Source organism: Eptesicus fuscus, chromosome 10 (genome assembly GCF_027574615.1).
Source record: "Eptesicus fuscus isolate TK198812 chromosome 10, DD_ASM_mEF_20220401, whole genome shotgun sequence".
NCBI classification, from domain to species: Eukaryota; Metazoa; Chordata; class Mammalia; order Chiroptera; family Vespertilionidae; genus Eptesicus; species Eptesicus fuscus.
The window spans coordinates 9,023,898-9,044,265 of record NC_072482.1 but is presented as its reverse complement, the minus strand read 5'-3'; the positions used below and the strand labels follow the sequence as shown (position 1 = coordinate 9,044,265).

The 20,368-nt window shown below is 47.4% G+C and overlaps 1 protein-coding gene across 1 annotated transcript in view; it reads right to left on the bottom strand.

Moving 5' to 3' along the window:
- The window catches only part of DNAH8 (dynein axonemal heavy chain 8), a 265,691-nt gene that overhangs the window by 31,626 nt on the left and 213,697 nt on the right, over nucleotides 1-20,368 (bottom strand). Inside the window, exons 82-87 of the mRNA XM_028161183.2 lie at nucleotides 18,488-18,561; nucleotides 16,131-16,283; nucleotides 15,620-15,775; nucleotides 7,419-7,535; nucleotides 5,715-5,816; nucleotides 1,296-1,456 (exon numbers count right to left, since the gene is read on the bottom strand). Coding sequence (XP_028016984.2) covers nucleotides 1,296-1,456; nucleotides 5,715-5,816; nucleotides 7,419-7,535; nucleotides 15,620-15,775; nucleotides 16,131-16,283; nucleotides 18,488-18,561 — 763 coding nt within the window. The remainder of the gene's footprint in view (nucleotides 1-1,295; nucleotides 1,457-5,714; nucleotides 5,817-7,418; nucleotides 7,536-15,619; nucleotides 15,776-16,130; nucleotides 16,284-18,487; nucleotides 18,562-20,368) is intronic.

Here is a 20,368-nt window from a genome sequence, read left to right as displayed (position 1 = left end):
ACTCACATTTTTAAAAGTCTCAGCTAAAGCAAACCTATTTCTGTTTTCTCTTTCAGATAATGTTTAAGTTGATTCACAAATGGATCCCTGAGGAATCCTTTTAATTGTCTCTTGCCTCCAGCTAACTTTATGACAGCTTTTATTCTTCAAACAGCAGCCCGCGCCACCACCAAAGGGCCATCGGGCTCCTCCCGTGGGGTCGGAGGGAGTGTTAGCCATCCGTGGGCCTTTGGAGCGACGCTCACATCTTTGAAGATGAAAAGAACATGAGAGAGATGAGAGGGAACAGAGAAGTTAGGATCAAGTGGCTGACGGAGGCCAGGAGGCCAAGCCTGGTGAAGGGGGAGGCGCGTGCAGGGCTGGAGCGCACGGGGACTCCGGGGCTGCCCGCGAGGGCAGAGGACCAGGCGAGGACGTGGGCTGCGGCTGCAGGTGAGTGACGGGAGAGGGCACGCCGCACGCCGTCTCAGCCATCACAGCTCAGAACCTTCCAGGGGCCTGTTGGCTTCTCTCTCCTTCCTAAAACCGCCCTCCTAGAGCAGACTTTGTGGCCTTGCATCAATGGGCCAGAGGAGACCACCCAGAGGAGGCTGAGCGGGGCCTCTCCGTGGAGCCAGAGGCTCTGTCTGCAGGTGGGACTTCCGGGGGGGGGTGGGATGAGGGATGAGACCTCCTCCAAAGGAGGGTCCTGGAAGGGGCTTGGGACCTGGATGCCCTTCCTACCTCTTCACCCGCCTCTGGCCTCTGGGACGGGAGCAGGGACCTCCCTCGCAGCCTCGACACCCGGCCTCTCCTCGCCCGCCCTGTGCGCCTTGCTCACTGCCTGGTGCCACGTGGACAGTTAGTGGCAGAGGCGGCCGTGAGCAGCCAGGGAGCAGATCAAGCACAAGCACCACCGCCCCCTCCTCTCTCGGCCCTCCTGGCCCTGCTAGATTCTACTGAGGACCATTATTTCTGATGGACTTTTTTGAGGTAAGAGGCAAGGACGACTGTCCTATCGGTGGAGAGCATCGGCGCCAATCACACCAGCTGGTTTTATGACACGACAGAGAAGTAATCAGTGCATAAATTAGAGCCTTCTCGCTGCCATAAACTCCGGAGCATCGGGATTTAGTGAGGGGAGAGCTGCCAAGATCCGACAAAGTTGTAATTGGGAGACAGAAAGTGACACAATTTTTCATAATAAAATAAAAAGTAGGGAAAGGAGAGAGATTAAGAGAGAGATGAAATGCGTAGTTATTGCCAGGCTGAGTTACAAATGACTCCTTCAAGTTTCAAAAGGGCCAGGAGCTTACGTGATGTCGGCATTCGGATGAAGCCCAAAGACCTCAGGGTTGTCGAGGGAGGGCATCGACTGGATGTACTCGAAATACTGGTCCAGGGTTTTGCAGACGGGGATTTTATATCCGGTGTAAAAGCAAAACGACGGTTCAAACATCTTCTCACTGAACCAGACCTGTATGGGAGAGAAAATAGAAGAAATAAAATCGATAAACATCTAAATGAAAACTGCTACTGGAAAAGAGAAAGGGTTGCCTTATTTCCATTTTAATAGTTTTTAATATTGAGGTTGAAAGCACCCAAATGCAACCACTGACAGAATAATGAGCTCACAGATGAAGAAAAGATGCGAAAGCAATGGAGCCCCAGCCTGGTCCGCAGCAGAGAAGGTATTTGCTGACAGTGGAGAGTGGAGCCGGCCTCACAAGTGTGCTCCCGGATCCAGTACCTGGCTGACCCACCAGCCCTCTATGTGTGTGTGTTTCAAGATTTTTAATTTATTTTTAGAGAGAGAGAGAGAGGGAGAAGGAGAGAGGGAGAGAGAGAGAGAGAGAGAGAGAGAGAGAGAGAGAGAGAGAGAGAGGAAGAGAGAGAGAGAGAGAGGCATCCATGTGAAAATGGAACATTGATCAGCTGCTTCCTGCATGCCCCTATTGGGGATCGAGCCCTGGGTCATGTGCCCTGACTGGGAATTGAACAGGCAACATTTCTGTGCACTGGCCAGGACTCGATCCCTCTTTTAAAGAGGAGTGGCAACACACTGCAGAAGAGATGAGGCAACACACACACACACACACACACACACACACACACACGAGACAGTTTCTGGCCTTTTCTGTGCTCCCTTCTCCCCCAGCGGTGCTCCTGCCAGGGGGCTGGGTCTGTGCTCAAAGCAGCACTGAGCACAGCACGAGGCCAGGAAAACTTCCAAGCCTCTCCCTTCCCGCCCTGAGCTGGAGAGCTCCCCTGTTAATTAAGTTCTGTCCTTGGCCACAAGAAGCAAATGTATCCAACCGTCTTATTGTTCGCCTTAAGGACATCCTTTTCTCATTCCATATGAGCTGATTATGTGTAATGTAACAGCGAGAGCACAAATATATACTTGGTGTGAATAGACTTATTCGGAAGAGGAAAAAATAATGCTGAATGCCTACCAGCCCGATTTGAGACAATGACTTTAGTGTCTAACAGAGCAATTTTCCCGGTCGGAAGGGAACTAATGGGGAGACAGAGGAGCAGAAAAGCAGGCGGATGTCTGAATCTCTCGAGGACGCCGCGTGGGGAGAGGCGGGGTTGTGCTTACTCTGGCTAACCACACCTGCGCCAGTATCTTCGCTCCATCGCCTTTTTCCCACTCTTTTTAGGGCCAGCAATTGTTCTGAATATGAAACACCCTGTGCACCCGTTCTCCCAGTTGCTCTATTTGCCGCACTCGTGTCCTATTCAACGTCCGCGCATGAGGCACTGAGCTCAGAATGAGAACAGGATGCAAAGATGAGGCACACACAGTCCTTTCCTTAAAAAGGAGCTTGTGACCCAAAGGAGGGCTAAGCCGATGACATAATAGCCACAGTACAAAGTGCACGGAGGCCGGGGAAATAGAAATAAGCCAAGTACTAAGGAGGCTTAAAGCATGGGGACAGCACAGCCAGACCTGTATGGGAGGGAAACTAAAGAAATAAGGTGAGGTGTGTCAGGTAAGGCTTTAGCTAGGAGGTGATCTTGGAGGTAAACCCTGAAGGACAGGATTGTGACAGTGGGACTTGTGATGAGGAGACCACACGAATGCACATGCAAGGCAGGTGGGGGAAATGACGAAGGCTCGGGTAAATCTAGTGTGGGGGTGAGAGAGAGGACAGAGAGGGGAAGGGGGGCCATATTATGGATGACTGTGTTTGTCAGGGTGATGGCGTGCTAATTTAAGAAGTGGGGAACAGGTGGAAGTTATTAGAGAGCACAGTGCTGTGATCGTGGTCATTCTGAGACAGATTATGTTCTTGGGGATGGGGATGAGGAGGCAGGGGAAGGCCAGGGTCCCTCAGCACATAGACCACCAGTGACCACTGTGGGCTCTGTGTTGTCAGATGACATCCACATATACAAAAGCCTAAGTGACCGTTACGCACTATAACGTGCACTGACCACCAGGGGGCAGATGCTCAACACCGGAGCTGCCCCCTGGTGGTTAGTACACTCCCACAGCCAACCACCCGCAGTCCCTCCCCCCCCACCCCCCCCAACCCCCCCGGGACTGGGTGAGACAGCCCCTATTGGCCCCGATTGCCACCCAGGCCAAGGGACCCCACCCATGCACGAATTCGTGCATCTGGCCTCTAGTATATCTATAAAAGCAAATAGAGCCCTAACTGGTTTGGCTCAGTGGCTAGAGCATCGGCCTGTGGACTGAAGGGTCCCAGGTTCAATTCCAGTCAAGGGCATGTACCTTGCTTGCAGGCACATCCCCAGTAGGGGGTGTGCAGGAGGCAGCTGATCGATGTTTCTCTCTCATCGATGTTTCTAACTTTCTATCCCTCTCCCTTCCTCTCTGTGAAAAATCAATAAAATATATTTTAAAAAATAAATAAAAGCAAATAGAAGTCTCCACCTGTTTTTCCATTAATTTATTTACACACACACACACACACACACACACACACAAATAGTTGGATTCACTAACACAAATAGCTGAGTTTCATCCAATTTGGAGGACATTTTGGGGATATATTAAAAATACAGAATATGAAGTCTACATGGAATTACTGTGGGAGATTCTAGAGGTACTTTACAAAGACATGCAGTCATACTCCAAAGACAAATAAGGTTCTACAATTGTTGGTTTTAGGAGAGACACACCGTAAGATGCTGAGAATAGAGAAAAGATTAGCCTCAAACTGAAAGTCACAGGAATGGAGGATCCCACTGGAAGGCACTGATATACAATTAAACCAATTCTCTCTCGGGCAACACTAGGTAACATAGGGTGAAGTGGCCACAAAGAGGTTAGATCCCCTAGTTAGAAGATAAGATGAAGCTGAGGTTGAGATATCTTTTTCTCCTTTGACCCTCGGATACAGAGGTGAGTTTATCATATTCCTTGATTTTATTGTTCTCATGAGTCTAGGCACCTTTCACCTTAGTCTTTTCCCCATTCAGCCCTGATATCCACTCCCCGTCTCCTTCCCTCTGAGGGCATCTATTTAAATGTCCTTGATATATGTCCTCGACGATGCATTTATCCTTGTGAAATACACACGTATTACTTTATAGATCTCATTTGATTTCATTAACCTCTGCACTCAACAGTAAGTTTCTAAGACCCGTGCATGCTGTCATACGGATCGCTCCTCCAAGTGCTGTGTTGTGTCCCACGGCCGGCGTCCATGACATTTAACTCCTCCATCCCCGTGAAGACTCCTAGGTTGCCTTCAACTTCCCACACAATAGCACCATGAACATTTGTCGACATATCCATTTGTAGACTCTCCCTAGAAATATTCTGGGATGTACCTACCCAGGATACTTAATTTTAGTAAATTTTGCCCAACGGCTTTCCGGGAGGTCTGGACCGGTCTGACTTCCAGCGGCCTGACTCCTGCCTTCAATCCTTACCGACACACACCTCTCCACACACGGCTTCAGAAAAACGTGTAAAGGGTTGAAAGAAAAATCAGCTTTCCGGTAAACCCCCAATTTACCAAAGTACCTCCAAAATCATGTGTTTTTAATTTTGTTGAGGTTTTAATTTTGTTTAGAGGGGGGAAATCATTGAAACAGAGAATTACCCATATAGATTCTAATATAAAGAACACAAATAACCATAAAATACATATCTGATTTTCTCCCACTTAGGTAATATATATTGCTTCTTTAACATGTAAAAATTGTAAGAAGCGTTTGAGTCTGATGGGCTATTTATACTATTCATCCTTGATGTGAAAGGTGAAAGCCATAATTGCTAAGAACATTCTCTAGAAAATGTTCAATATGATATATGTGGGTTTTACTGGGCACAGAGAAAAAAAAAAAAAAGAGCACTTCATCAATTTTCAATTGTCTGTCCTAATGGAAAAGATGAGAAAACTCAAATTATGGTTCATTTTCCAATCAGTTATTTTGGGGCTTGAAATCGCTTTGCGTGGTTTCAGAGGAAGAAGCAGAGGAATTATGTGCAGTGTTTTCAAGGAGGAGGGAGGCGGGGGCCCTGGGCATGCGCAGCTCATCTATACCGAAGACTCACAGACCACAAGCAGATTGCTACTTGGTTTGGCTTTGGTTTTAATTTTGTTTTATTGGCTGACTCTTTGCAGCAGCTCGGCTCTATACCTTCCCCGCCTACTCCCCCTGCTCCCCTCAAGTTTGGCTTATCTATTACCAAAAAAATGTTTTTGCAATAAAATGTGTCTCCATGCCTTTTCCCCCCAAAATTGACTTACTCTAGCAAAGCAATTAAGTAGACGTTTATCAAAGTCATCTGTCACTCTGCCTCCATATTGCACTTCTCCAATCATGTACCGAACTGTACTCCACGATACACCCTGCATTAGGAAGAATAAAGAATGACTCACAGTCGATCCAAGCAAAAACGTCTAAACATTCCGGGTCTCTCCTAGGGGCCGAGGTCTGGAAAAGGAAGCCCCCATTCGGCTGCAGAAGCTTCTCATTGTGCTGTATTAACAGACCTTTTGCACTTACACGGCTGGAACCACCACGGTTATTTTTCACTCTGTGTTTGTAATCACCTGTAATGCTCATTACAGTAATGCTGAGCTGTTAGAGAAGGAAAGGTTGTGTTTAGTGAAGAAAAGAAAAATGAAGTCATCAACACTCTAATATGCTTTCTTAGCAATATGCCTTCGGAATCAGGACGAGAACAACTCGGAAATTACTCACAAGATGTTTCTGCAATGAAATCCTTTGGTATCTCACTCTGTGAGCGAGAACTACATTAAAATATGGATTAATGTCCATAGCCATTCCAGATATGAATAGTTTTTTTTATTTAAAAATCCCTTCAATACATCTGAGGTAGGAGACGTAAGGATGCTTGATTTTTCTTTACTTCCTCTTGGTTAAAACTTTATTTTTCAGCTTTGTGGCCCTTCAAAGCAACTATTTCAAGAGCACTACTGTTTGTATATGCCAAAATGATCATTGCAGAATATGAGCCCAATGTGATATAAGTTTTTAATCAAAACGTCATAGTCAGTTTATTATCCCCTTGTAACAGCAAGGAAAAATGGTGGTCTGATCCTGGATTTCCCACCAGCCCGGGTAAAGATTCCCCGTGGCTCACCATCCCCCTGGTGCCATGTCGATAATCTCCCTCAGGATCTGCCAGGAGGACAGGGGAGCAGGGCGCTGGCGCTTTGAGCCCTACTAGCACCGCACACTGGGCTGTCCCAGTGCTGACTCGTTTGCTCTCCACAGAAGCCAGGGCCATTACACAGGGAAGGAAACAGGCTCAGAGAGGCCCAGCAACTTGCTCAAGGTCACAGAGAGACAGATCACAGGCCTTTACAGCTCCCCTGTGAAAGGACAGCAGGTTTGCACTCTCTGCTCTGTGACCTTGAGGGAATCCCTTATTCTCTTTTGTCTATTATCTCACCAGGAAAACGGGGCTACACAGAGCTGTGAAAATGGGATGAGACCCTGCCTGTGGCCTAATTATCAGACCAGAGTGCTCAATAGGATAACTAGTGGCCATTGTTAGGAACTGTTGCAATTCATATGCATGAGCTCAAACGTCTGCTCAGATGTGATTCACGTGCGAAAGAGTCTGCTCAGATGTGATTCACGTGCGAAAGAACTTCCCCGTGGCTGGGAGATAACATATAACTTCTGCGGAGGCACAGGGGGAGGAAGAAAGAAAAGTGTGACTTGAGGTGCGTTCTCTCGAAGTGCTCTTGGACTCTTGGCTGTGGTGTGAGGACAGGAGTGTACGAGAGTCCGAATGCACTCCCGGGGGCAGGAGGGAGGGAGGGGAGGGGCTGGGCCAGCACACAGCTGATGGGAAGCAGCAGGCTCTGTGCAGGAGCTGGGGGACCTCAGCAGGCTCTCTGAATATCACACTGAAAATGTCTATAGAGGCTTGATTAAGGACAGCGATAAAAATAGAAAGGAGAAAAAATGTCACTTACCTTTTTAATATCACATTCATCAAGGTGATTCTGAATAAACTGAACACTGGCTGTAAAGTCGGCAGAATTGAACTCATAGGGAATATTCCATCCCAAGGGGCCGAATTTGCGGCGCTCCTTAAAAACACCAGAGGAAAGTACCGAGTGAGGTGTTTAAAGTGTATGCAGCTGACCCCTTCTTTAGTGGTAACATCTAAAGTAAGTACAATTAAAGCATGATATCAAAACTGATGGACATAAAAGAACAGTATTCAACTTGGGGTATAATAACCTTCCAAAATATTATTCCGTGGCTCTAGAGACAGATGGCTTACCAGAATAAAATGCCAAATACTTGCTGAATTGGCATTCTTAGGTTTAGAGAAGTCTAGGTCTCCGTTGCCAACTCAAAAACAAACAAACAAAACAACAACAAAACAGGTGGTCAAAAAAATATCTGTTTGAATGAATTGTTTATTCTAAATTGGACTCTTGGAAGTTTCAAATGTTAAATGTAAGGTTTTGAATTTTTGTTTTTCAACTTGGATAACGTGAGCACTCAAGAGCATATAGACTCTCTGCTAGTTTCACTTGGTAATCTTGCAGTTTTGGCTTCTGAAAACCAAATATTTCTAAAACATGGCACATCGTTCTGTCTCAAAATGCTCACATTGCCCTCATTCACACTCTCCATCTGCAAAGCTACTCACCGTAACCAACTGCCTTGCTATTCTGGAGACCACTCTAAAGGTATGCTGTGTTAGAACTGCTATTTCCAGGCCCACACCACCTAGCAAACCACTCAGATGAGCTCAAATGTTGCCATACCTCAGCTTCCCCTGCCCAGCACGCGGCCAGCCTCTCAAGAAGGTCCAGTGATTTCTCTGGGTGACCTCCTGGGCTCTGACCCCACCACCTGAGGTGAGGACCCACATGAAGAGTAGAATCCCTATGTATCTGTGGGGAGCTGTGATTACACTTCTCTACCTCTGAATGTATTTTTTGTCTCTTCTGCCTTCCCCAACCCCACACACACACACACACACACACACACACACACACACACACACACCTGTCCAATCTTTCCTTCTGCAGCTGCTTCATGCTTGCATCCTGACAACCACCACCATTGAAAGGAATCTAACTGAACGTTAGTTTGGACAAGTTCGTGGACAGGTCAGAGAAGAAACTCAGAAAGCACAAAAGTTTTAATTACTGATTTTCAGGATACATTTTAAAAATATTAAGTAAACCATGAAAATTAATTTGGGTCCAGATGCCTGGCTCTGGGAGATCAGACTGAGGGCAAACACAGAACTTTTAAAAACGTCTACCCCCACGACTTCTAGATCTGTACTTCTTTAGGTTCAGTTGTCAGGCATTCGACGCTTCTATGGTGTGACTCCCAGCCTTGTCCCTTAGCGAATTCCATCAAATGTGGACAGTCAGTCCAAAAGGAGCCAACCAGATTCCTTCTCCCGGGAGTGTGGACTTGGGGTTCAGAATTGCTACTGGTGTTTACCCTAGTCCGAGCTCCCCTAGGGAGACTCAGCCTCCAGAGCTGGGAAGCACCACCTTCCACCTTGACACAGAGAAGGGGGAAGGAGCAGAGGTGTGGCCTTGACGGGAGGAGAGACTAGTAGTGTTGTTCCAGGTGCGAGAAGGGAGCGTTGGCTCTCAATGGTGTCTGCTTCTCTCTTTTTTTTTTTTTTTTTTTTTTTAATATATTTTATTGACTTTTTACAGAGAGGAGAGGAGAGGGACAGAGAGCTAGAAACATCGATGAGAGAGAAACATCGACCAGCTGCCTCTTGCACACCCCCTACCAGGGATGTGCCCGCAACCAATGCACATGCCCTTGACCGGAATCGAACCTGGGACCTTTCAGTCCACAGACCGACGCTCTATCCACTGAGCCAAACCGGTTTCGGCTGCTTCTCTCTTTAAAAAAAAAAATTTTTTAAATTAATTTTAGAGAGAGGAAGGGGGAGGGATAGAGGGATAGAAACACTGATGGACTGCTTCCCACACACCCCTACTGGGGATGGAGCCTGCAACCCAGGCATGTGCCCTGACCAGGAATCAAACTGAGACCTCCTGGTTCATGGGCTGACGCTCAACTACTGAGCCACACTGGCCAGGCAGCATCAGCTTCTCTTGATGGCTTTCTGCATTATAGTCTCAGCATTCCTGTTGCCTCGATGAGTTTTTCTAGCTATTCATAGTCTATACTCAGTTTTGAGCCTTGACAGTTGAAAACATCTCCCATTTTTTTCTCCCCTTTTACACCTGTATTTCAGGGTAAGGATCATGGCTGCCTAATGAGCATCTATATATATAAAAGCCTAAGTGACTGTCTGGTGACCATTCGACCATCCAACCAATAGCTATGATGTGCACTGACCACCAGGGGGCAGACGCTCAATGCAGGAGCTGCCGAGCTGCACTGACTTGGCAGCTGTGGTTCTCGGGTGATGCACCTGGAGCCAGAGAGGAGGGAGCCCAATTCCGGGGTGCATCACCTGAGAACCACTCTCTCACAATCTGGGACCCCTCGGGGGATGTCGGAGAGCCGGTTTCAGCCCGATCCCCACAGGCCAGGCCAAGGGACCCCACCGGTGCATGAATCCGTGTACCAGGCCTCTAGTTAGTTAATAATGATCAGAATGAAAGGCATGTTTTCTCTCACCCTCTGGCGGGGGGAAGGGAGGGGTCAACTCCAAGGCTGACACAGGGTTTTGAATTTCTTGAGTGGATCCCAGAAACACTGACTCGAGCCTCCTCCAGGTTACTCCAGAGCAAGTGTGCGTGGGAAGGGCCTATAGAATATTAATGTGAAAATGCATTTCAGCTAAACCCCCAAGTCCCTGGAATTTCTTCTATCTTGAGGTCTTCAAAGAGAAGAATGCTAACCATTTACTGGTGAAATGCAAATGTTTTCTCATTTATAAAAAAAGAGAATCAAATCTAAAATAGTTTCACCTATGTTTGACTTAATTTTTAAAATTAACTGTCCAATTAAGACAGAAGACTGAATGAAGAGTAATTCTTTCCTCCCAATTATTGCAGCAGCTTAAATGGGCTCTATGGAAACACTCCCATTTATAAGCACTGGGCAATTACAATTCAGTTGCTCCTTAAAATGTGATCTTTGAAAATTGCTCCAAATGCTGAGATTTGCCTCACGTCATTTAAAGCATTCACTCTTTAGGTTGGTTCACTAAGGCTGTAGACTATTTAGCTCTTTAGCTCTTAGGGGAAAAGTCACAATCTTTTATTTCACAAATAAAGTCATTTCACTTGTTATTTGTGTGTGTGTGTGTGTGTGTGTGTGTGTGTGTGTGCGCGCGCACGCGCGCGCTTACTAATCTCTCTAAATGACAATAAAGAAGAAACTCTGAACTATCACGTTGGAATGCTATCAGGACAGACAAACCATTGGGACCTAACAAGTCATTTGGAAGCTCAAAAGCAGGAGTCTTTGCTAGAATTTGGAATATTGAATTACCTTCAGTTAGTATTTTTGAAACCATGGGATGAGACCTATGTGATACAATAGAAAAAATATTTAAATCAATGTACTTTCAAGAAGTGTTAGCCTGCTTGAGAAAATAAGACTTAAAAACAAGGAAAGGGCAATGTGATAGTGAGTATAATTGACTGTCAACATTTAATAGACGATAAGCCTGAGAAAGGCGTTCAATCAGTGGATTCTGGGAAGAATGAAACAGAAGCCAGACTTGAAGAAGGAAGAAAAGACTGCCAGGCTGGCGAAGGCCACGAGCAAAGACAGGGGCAAAGCTCGGGTCACCCAGGAGGCCTCGGTGAGAGTCCTGCAGCACAGAGGGCGGGCCCTGGTGAGCAGCAGCAACCAGCGCCCAGGGGCTGCTTCAGGGATGGAATGCAGACAGACCTGAACGTCAGGAGAGAGAGCTAGAGCCGCTTCAGCAGAATGGAGTCAGCATCCATTGTTAAGTTGGAGAGTGACACACTGAGGAAGACTAGTCTACTCACTCAATTTATCCAACACAGTTCCCTCTTTTTATTCCAAAGAATATACAAAACAGAATTAGTAGAGAAAACTTGGAATCCTGCTTGGAAAGCAGAGTTGCTCAATGGAGTCATACTTTTAATAATGTCAAAACTATTTCCAATTGTATGCTCGATTCTGCCTCAACCCAGTGACCCCATCTCCCGCAGCCCAAGGCAGAATCCCTTCACTCGCCTCTTCAACACAAGGATCTCCTGGGAGTGTCCCACCCTAGTTCTGTAATACCTGGAGGGAGCATAAGATGGAACATGCGGCCGAAACCGGTTTGGCTCGGTGGATAGAGCGTCGGCCTTCGGACTCAAGGGTCCCAGGTTCGATTCCGGTCAAGGGCATGTACCTTGGTTGCGGGCACATCCCCAGTAGGGGGTGTGCAAGAGGCAGCTGATCGATGTTTCTCTCTCATCGATGTTTCTAACTCTCTATCCCTCTCTCTTCCTCTCTGTAAAAAATCAATAAAATATATTAAAAAATAAAAAGATGGAACATGCGACCCACACTAGGCAATGTAAGGGAATTTAATAGGTAAAAATAAGGAACAGAAATTGGCAGAACCACGAGGAAACTCTATAGAGGAAAGTGTAAAATATCCCTTTATTTTATTTATTTATTTATTTATTGATTGATTTATTTATTTATTTATTGAAAGATAGAAACATGGATTGGCTACCTCCTGCACACCCCCTACTGGGGATTGAATCTACAACTCAGGCGTGTGCCCTGACCAGGAATCGAACCAGAGGATAACACTCAACCAACTGAGCCACCCCGGCTGGGTTAAAAGATCTTTTAAAAATCTGTATCCTGTTACTGAAATCACGGTGAGGACATTTAAACTAGGACCTGTATATAGACGATTACCTTTGAAGGGAGTGTCTGTCAAGGTTCAAACTTGAGAAAGAAAAATGTAAAGGAAACATTTTTCTGAAAGAGCAACTGCTAACAGTGGCACCCCCTTGTTGATATGGCCATTTTTATTTATTTCGATTTTTTAAAAATATATTTTATTGATTTTTTACAGAGAGGAAGGAGAGGGATAGAGAGCTAGAAACATCGATGAGAGAGAAACATCGATCAGCCGCCTCCTGCACACCCCCCACTGGGGATGTGCCCGCAACCAAGGTACATGCCCTTGACCGGAATCAAACCCGGGACCCTTCAGTCCGCAGGCCGATGCTCTATCCACTGAGCCAAACTGGTTTCGGCTATTTATTTCGATTTTTTAGATTTTATTTTATTTTTATAACTTAAGCTCATTTTTATCTATCTATTTATTTTGTTAGGCCTTACCCAAGAATATTTTTCCATTGATTTTTTAGAGAGAATAGAAGGGAGGAGGAGGGACAGAGAGAGAGAAACATCGATGTGAAAGAGACACATGATTGGTTGCCTCCCATGACTGGGGCCGGAATTGAACCCACAGCCCTTCAGTCCCCAGGCCGACGCTCTATCCACTGAGCCAAACTGGCTAGGGCTGGCCATTTTTATTTAATAGCTAAATTATTTTTAAGAGCCATGATAAAAATTCCAAGCCATGAAAAGGACATAAAAATGACTGAAGACTCCTCCCTTGAGGGCAGTGGCTGTTTGGCAGTTATTCTCAATCCCGGTGCATATTAGAGTCAATTGGGAAGTGTTTAAAAGATCGCGCACCCCACCCCGCCGCCTCCTCCCAGGGACTCTGGGGCCCAGGCAATGGCTGAGAACCTTTGCTTGAAGTATTCCAGGGTCCAATGTGCTGGGCAAACAAAGGGTGGCATGTTGGCATCAATAGGAAAAAAACAGAAAATGTGATTCTGATCTTCTGCAGGACATGTTGCAAGGAGACTACAAATGTAATTGTTGAGTTTCAAAGACCAAGACTTTGGAGGAAAATCCAAAGTATCACACCCAGAGCTGGAGTCAGTGGCTGGCATGATGCCAAACCACGACTCCTGTAAGAGGAACTACATGGAGGGCGGTGGGGGTACACTGAGGTTCTGCGTTCCGCTATACGATGGAGGCCAGCATGAACCTCTCCCCAGCTCGGAAGCCCCGCATTATGTGACATGAACCAATTCCCTGTTCTTTTTCAATCTCTGCAGGGACACAAGTATATACATCATGTTTGCAGAAAGCAAAGGATATCTGGGTTCACTTGGAGGAATAAATCGATTAACAAATCAGGTATTTGGCTGTTATGTCCAACACTAGAAAAATATGAGCCACAATCCATCCAATTCAGACAGACTTTCCCACATCAGTTACATCCCAAGCTCTAATGTCCACACGCATCACTCGGGCATCTACTACAGGCAGACCCGGCTTCCGGAGGCCTGAGGTGGGGCCTGAGCGTCATCTCTTACAAACTACCAGGTGGTACGGTGCTGCTGGCCCAGGTCTGCAAGCCCCTGAAGAACCCTAGGCTTTTCTGTCAAACTAGCCTCTCCTAACCAAGTAAAAGAAAATACTTCAGTAATATCACAGTAAACAATTCTGAAATTAAAAAAAAAAAAGAACAGAGGAAAATATGCTTGAATTGTCTTACACTTCCTGTTTAGTCATAGAACTAGGTAACAGAATTTTAGAAATGGGGGGAATCATGAAAGATGAGCTCCTTCTGCCTCTAAATGCCCAGGTGGGGAAACTGAGGCTCTGAGAGGGGCACAGCTTGGCCAGCTTCGCTCACACAGCTCACTGATGGCGCAGCGAGCACTGAAGGCCACGCCACCTGACACGCGGCGAGGGCTCTTTCCCTGCTAGATGGGGTTGTAAGAGAGGGTCAGCCTTCTTTTCATAGACACGGCGCTGTTCGCTTCGTGGCCCTAGCAATGAAGGGTTTTTTGGGGTCTGTTTGTTTGTTTTGTTTTTCTCTTTTAACCTAAATACAAGTCCTGTTAAGCGCAAGCACACTTCGGCCCCACGACCGGACCACAGTCCTGTGTTCTTCTGTTCAGCCCTTGGATCATGGCCACCAGCAACACGGGCTGCCGCGCTGACCATATGGAAAATAGCCCCGTCCTCCCTCCCCCGATAAGCACAGCGGGAGAATTGAATCATCACCGCTAGGAACCGAATCATAAAATATATTATTTGTGAATTGGGAATTAAATAGCAGCGTTAAAGCAATATTTGCATTAGCGTGTGATAAGGTCTGGCGAAGCGAACAATCCCCAGGTAGGAATGCGTGAAATAGGCTCCGGAGTGATTTCCAGCCAAAGGCCGCCCTGGGCCTGGCGGGCGGCAACCACAGGGCTTCCCCTGATGCTCCCTCTCTCGGGACAGATAACCACCCCCCTCTCCGCCGGGCAGTGTGGAGCCCTGCAAAACCGGAGGAACCACGAGCCTGAGGGCAGATACCCCCGCGTGTGGGCTGGGCGGGGAGCAGAGGGCTCTGCGCACACCACGCAGCTGAAGCCCGGCTCCGGGTTCAAGCCTCCGGGAAGGGAGGATGCAGCGAGGCGGGAAGGAAGCCTCGTCCTCTCCCTGTCAAATCAAGGAGTGAACCAAGTGTGACTTTCAAATACGGAAGGACCCCCAACACTCAAATGTAGAACAAAGCAATGACAGAATGAAAATGTCAGTAGACAAGTGGCTGGGCAGCCGTAAAACGATTAAATTGCTAAGTAAACGGTAAAAGCCAATAGCAAAGCACCTGGAAGAGAGATAGCCACCGTGAGCCGAGGGAGCAGGGTCAGCCCCTGCGCCCAGGCGGCCAGGGTAGGGCTCGGCTCCTGCGTCCACCGCCTACAAGTGAACCCAACCTCTGCGAATCCCCATTTCCTGGTTTCAAAATGGCATACTCCTCCCTTGAAGTGTGGTTGTCAGTATGACGGAGACGGTGCACAGAACGTTCCCGGCCACCACAGCCACGCTGACAGCCAAGCTCTCACCTCACCGATCCGTTTGCTCATCACACAGACATTACTGAGCTCGGGCAATGCCCCCGCGGCCGTGCCCGGGAGACTCAGCAGTCACCGGGCTGACACCCTGCCGGCCGGGGGCAGGGGGTTTGAGGGGGGCAGGAGGCGGTGAGCAGACAAATATACACTTGGCAGATGGGGAGAAGTGCCCGGAAGGGAGAAAAGCAGGGTGAGGGGCCGACAGTGCAGAGCACGCCCTCACAGAAGGGCTCTCGGACAAGGCCCGTGACAGCGTTAGCACCCCCACAGGTGCCCGCCGCGGCAGAAGGTACCTGCACGGTGGAGTGTAAGAACGCCACTGTGTAGAGCATCGGCTTCCACATGGGCAAGTTACTGATGTCCAGGAGGTCCTGGTTAATTCCGGCAAACGTCCTCTTCAAGCCTGCGCGTACGCCTTGGGGCGGCTCATTAGTGAATTTGAGAGAAGTCTGTCGCAAAAAGCAAATGGTAATTTTGTTTCTATAAATTATGGCAAAGGATAAAGCAGAAATTGCAATACGTCAGACAACAATATGCTTATGGTACATAAAATGTGGCATTGATCAGAGCCGAAACCCAGTCAATCAGACCCAAGTCCCAAGTCTCAGAACTCTTCTGTGGAAATGCTCGTATAACCTCGGAGACGGTGCACAGAACATCCCCGTGATTATAGGGTGAGATTTTGCAGTGCGGCCTCCACTGCCCCGGAAAGCCCTGCTGTGTTTCCATCCTTTGGTGACGCCCATGATGCCGCCTTGACTTGTGTAATGCTCAGGGAAAACACACTTATCCCTAGAAACCAACCTGAAGCAAGGTGATCGGAAATCGGTCGTGGGGCTCGGTGGTTATCCACACTCGGAAGGACTCATCATTGGCTTCGATGGTGGTGATGGTCTCCAGCAGTTCTTCCATGAATTCCAGGCCAAGGTGACAATTTTGCAGCAATACCCAGCCACCCTGCATTCCAAAGGGATTTCATATTAATTTCTTATAACTTTTTTGGCTATGATTTTAATAAAAACAAAATGGACAGATTCTTTTTAAACCTTTGCTTAGGGAATGTGGATATTCTGTTTTGAGCCTATGTTTTTAGTAACATTACTATATGCCAATGCAATCATCTCTTCTGCCACTGACAAAGCTGTTTACTTGGAATCAAGTGGGCTCCAAGTGACTGTATTCTGCCACCCCTGGCTCAGGAGGGAACAGGAATGAAAACTTGCGGTCAGACTTGTATAAGTACAGTGTGTGCGCCATCTAATGGCGGGAATGGGGATTTCGGAATCTGTAACTTCAATTGTTCTGCCTACAGTCAATCAGAACTGACTTGCCCCCAAACTGTAGTTACCAACAGAGGTACACATTCCCTCATGAAAACTGGAGACAGTACATTTGGTGACATTTGCTACCATAAGTACTAAGCCTCATTCTCTGTCATCATGCTTCCCATAATTCCTGAAAGCACCAAATGTATTAAGCACTCTTCACAATCAGAGGCGGGGAACCTTGGTTCTGCCCAGGGCCATTTGGATGTCTATAACTTCATTCGAGGGCCATACAAAAGTATCAACTTAAAAGTTAGCCTGCTCTATATGGTCAAACATTTAATTAACTCACCCTAATGCCTGGGCAGGCCCAGACCAGATGACTCTGCAGGCCTTCCACGGTCCTTGGGCCGGACGTTCCCTACCTCTGATCTAAAGACTAGATAAAACTAGCTTTAACCACATACGTCACACAGCCATCACTGCTGTGTGAGAAAAAAGGTTTAGTAACCAGACATTTTGCTACCCTTATATAATGAGAGCAGAGTAAAGACAGCTACAAAATATTGAGCACAGTAAGTTCATGGTAAGGTGTGCGTGTTGTGCTTTCTAACGTAAGAGAATATACGACGCCTGCTGGCTTAAACGGCAAAGAGGACGTGCTGGTCTCAACCACGGATGGGGGTGTCCGGGGGGAAGCCGGACTTCAGTTCGTTTGTTCCGTCACGGAACCAGGTGCTTTCTGGTTCCCCACTCCGCATTCCACAGTGTCAGCTTTATCCCAAACCCGGTGTCCTGCTCCAGTGGCAATGTGGCTACACCTGGCCGTGTGTGTGTTTTCCCCCAGTGATGCCACGATTGCCAGAACTTCTCCCACATTGAGAAGGAGAACATAAAAGTTATAAAAGCCAGTATTCCAAAGAAGGTTAATGTGAATGAGGTCTCTACAAAACTTCTCACTCGTGGGAACTCAAGTAATTATTGAAGACCCAAAGTTCAACTGTCAGCTCACTCAATAGAGTGGATCATTTAGTCTGAATAAAAATAATTATATGTAATTGCTTTGAATAGAAATTAAATACAATATATTATTGAATTTGATTAGGTGATAAAAATTAAGGCTTAGAGCACTTGGGAATTAATGGCCAGGTTGAAAATTTGATGACCCAGGCAGGGTTTTAGCTCATTAGCATTCTCTAGTCATTAATTCCCAGGCAAAACGGCACCAAAGTTGCTACGAACATTATGAGGTAAAAAGCTTAAAAATAAACCAAGATCTTATTTTATTTTCATAAATGGTGCAATTTCTTATTACGGCTGAAATTGCTATCTCCCAAGCATATCTAGAAAATTAATGTCCTGTGAATTTATTAGGTGTGACAGAAAACATTCCTCAACATTCCATCCAGCTTGGGATTTTCAATAACAACCATCATCAATATTTAAACAAAACATCCTCAAATATTTATTTGGCTGAAACTACCCATTAATGAGAAATGAAAGTCTAATTTTAACCAAAAATTGAAATTTAACTGTCTCAATCTGTCACTTCCTATTAATATTGATCATGAAATTGTAAGACTGTTAGGAGCTATACCCATAGGGACCCGAAAGTGTGTATGCCAAATTGTCCAAAAAGAATTAGTGAAAATAGAATGGAGCATATACTATGGAAAATGAAACCAGCTTTTTTTGTGGGGATGTCAGAAGCAAACTAGCTGGAGGTTTAAGATTCACAGGCAACCAAAGGCTGACTATATCCACATAAACAAACGTGGAAAGGGCGACTGGGCCTCAGGCAGACTACTTCCCCGGCCTGCGGTGGTTCTGGGGGGGCCGACGGCCAGAGGACATGGGCGAGAATGTTGCCTTAGAGGCGCTTGCCCCGCCACGTACCTGCTGCATGGACATCTGAATCAGCTTCCGAGCGTGCACTTCTTGTCCTTGCCCCATGGAGATGGTTCTGCATTCTGTAACACAGCAGAAGGTTCTCCATGTTAAAACATACATTCTATAACAGGATTGGGACAAAAAAATGATTTCTGAATGGTCAAAGCCTCCCTCCAAGGAGCCATTCTTATTCAAACAGGCCTGGCCTCGGGTTGCACTGATGAGAGACACCAGTGGAGCAGAAAGTGGAGGAACCACCGGGAGAGACAAAAGGCCCAGCTCGGCTCCCAGTGTCTGGGGTCTGTGGAGAGAAGGAGCAGGAAGACTGATGTGGGAGAGGCGGCTGCAATGTCACTCAGAGGGAAGGAGGGGGTACATGGGCTCTGTTTTGAGGAGAAGCCTCCTTTGGTGTTTTACAGATGCTCGGGGGAGACTGAATGGGGTCCCCACTCTTTTAGGATGCCAGGCTTGCGGTGTTTTCTGTCTGTTTTGTCTTCGTTTGCATGTTTGTCCGTTGCTGAGATGGAACTTGAGGTGGCCTGGCCCTCTGAGGGCTGCATGCAGGGGTAGCGGCTCCTGGGATTAAATGGTCCCCTTGGCAGTGAGCGCGAAGAGCAGGTGGAGACACTCGGGATCCGAAGTGTGGTTCTGATCCAGGGAGAATACGCTGCTTTCGTAAGGAAATCTATGTCCCGGGCGGAGAACCACATTGGTGTCCTGCCATTGGAATTCACTACATTGAAGAAGTCTATGAATCTTCCTTGTGAAACTCGGATGGGAAATTAACTTTTAAGCACGCCTTCGTGGAGCTGGATGTTCTTGAGTTTGGGAGGCATGATCCTGATGCCGGGAAAGGTCGGTGGAGACTTGGCGAAGCCGCGCATGCCTGGGCCCTGCTCTGCTGGATGGGCCCGGATCCTCAGACACATGGGCTGGCGTGGCCGGGCAAGCAACGCGGCTGGTCCGGGAACTGCTCAGAGAGGCTACGAGGGACTGGGGAAATTCACGGGGTGGGGAGGGGACTGGGAAGGCATTTCCAGGGCACACCATTTAAATGGCACCGAGTGGTTAATGGCCAGAGATTCCATTAGGGTTTGGAGGGTGCAGCATTGGGGATTATTTGTGGACTCAGGGCCACAGGGAGAAACTGTTATGAGTGCCTGAGAGAGGATGGACGAGGAATTGCTACAGGCCAGGGGTTACTGAACAATTGGACCCCCCGCCCTGGCCCCAGTCCCTGAAAAGGCCCCATAATCCCTCCTGCTCAAGAGGAACCAAGCCCAGCTCCCAGGGGCATCGGAGAAGAACCCACACAATCTACAGAAGAAGAAAGGAGAGTGGGACTTGAATGGGAGGAGGCTCTGGATGGCACAAAGACACCCTGAACACTTGTTATGCGGGAAGAACACACAGATGCTCAGCGGGTCAACGGGGGAAAGCCGATGTGGACAAAAATACCAACACGTGGGTGTGAGCCACAGTCCATCTCCTCTCCTTCCAACTCCTCTGAAAGGTGCCGTCTAAAAAGAACTGGTTCGGGTCACTGTAAGACTCAGGGGGCTCATTTTCTTACAGTGATCCAGGTAAGAGGTCGGGAGGAGACTTGGAGGCAGGATCTGATCACTACCCGGCATCTCCACTTCTATTCCGCTGGTCCAAGTGACCATCACCTCTTGCCTGGATTTTTTCAGCAGCCTCCTAACAGGGGGCCTCACTCCCACTCCTGCCCCTACTAGCTTTTCTTCCCACTGCAGACGGAGGGATTCGGTCCAGCCCTGAACTCCTGATTATGCCCATGCTCTGCTCAGAACCCTCTGATGGCTTCCCATTTCATCCACAGCAAAACCCAAAAACCCAATCCAAAGTCCTTACCCACAGTTTCCAAGG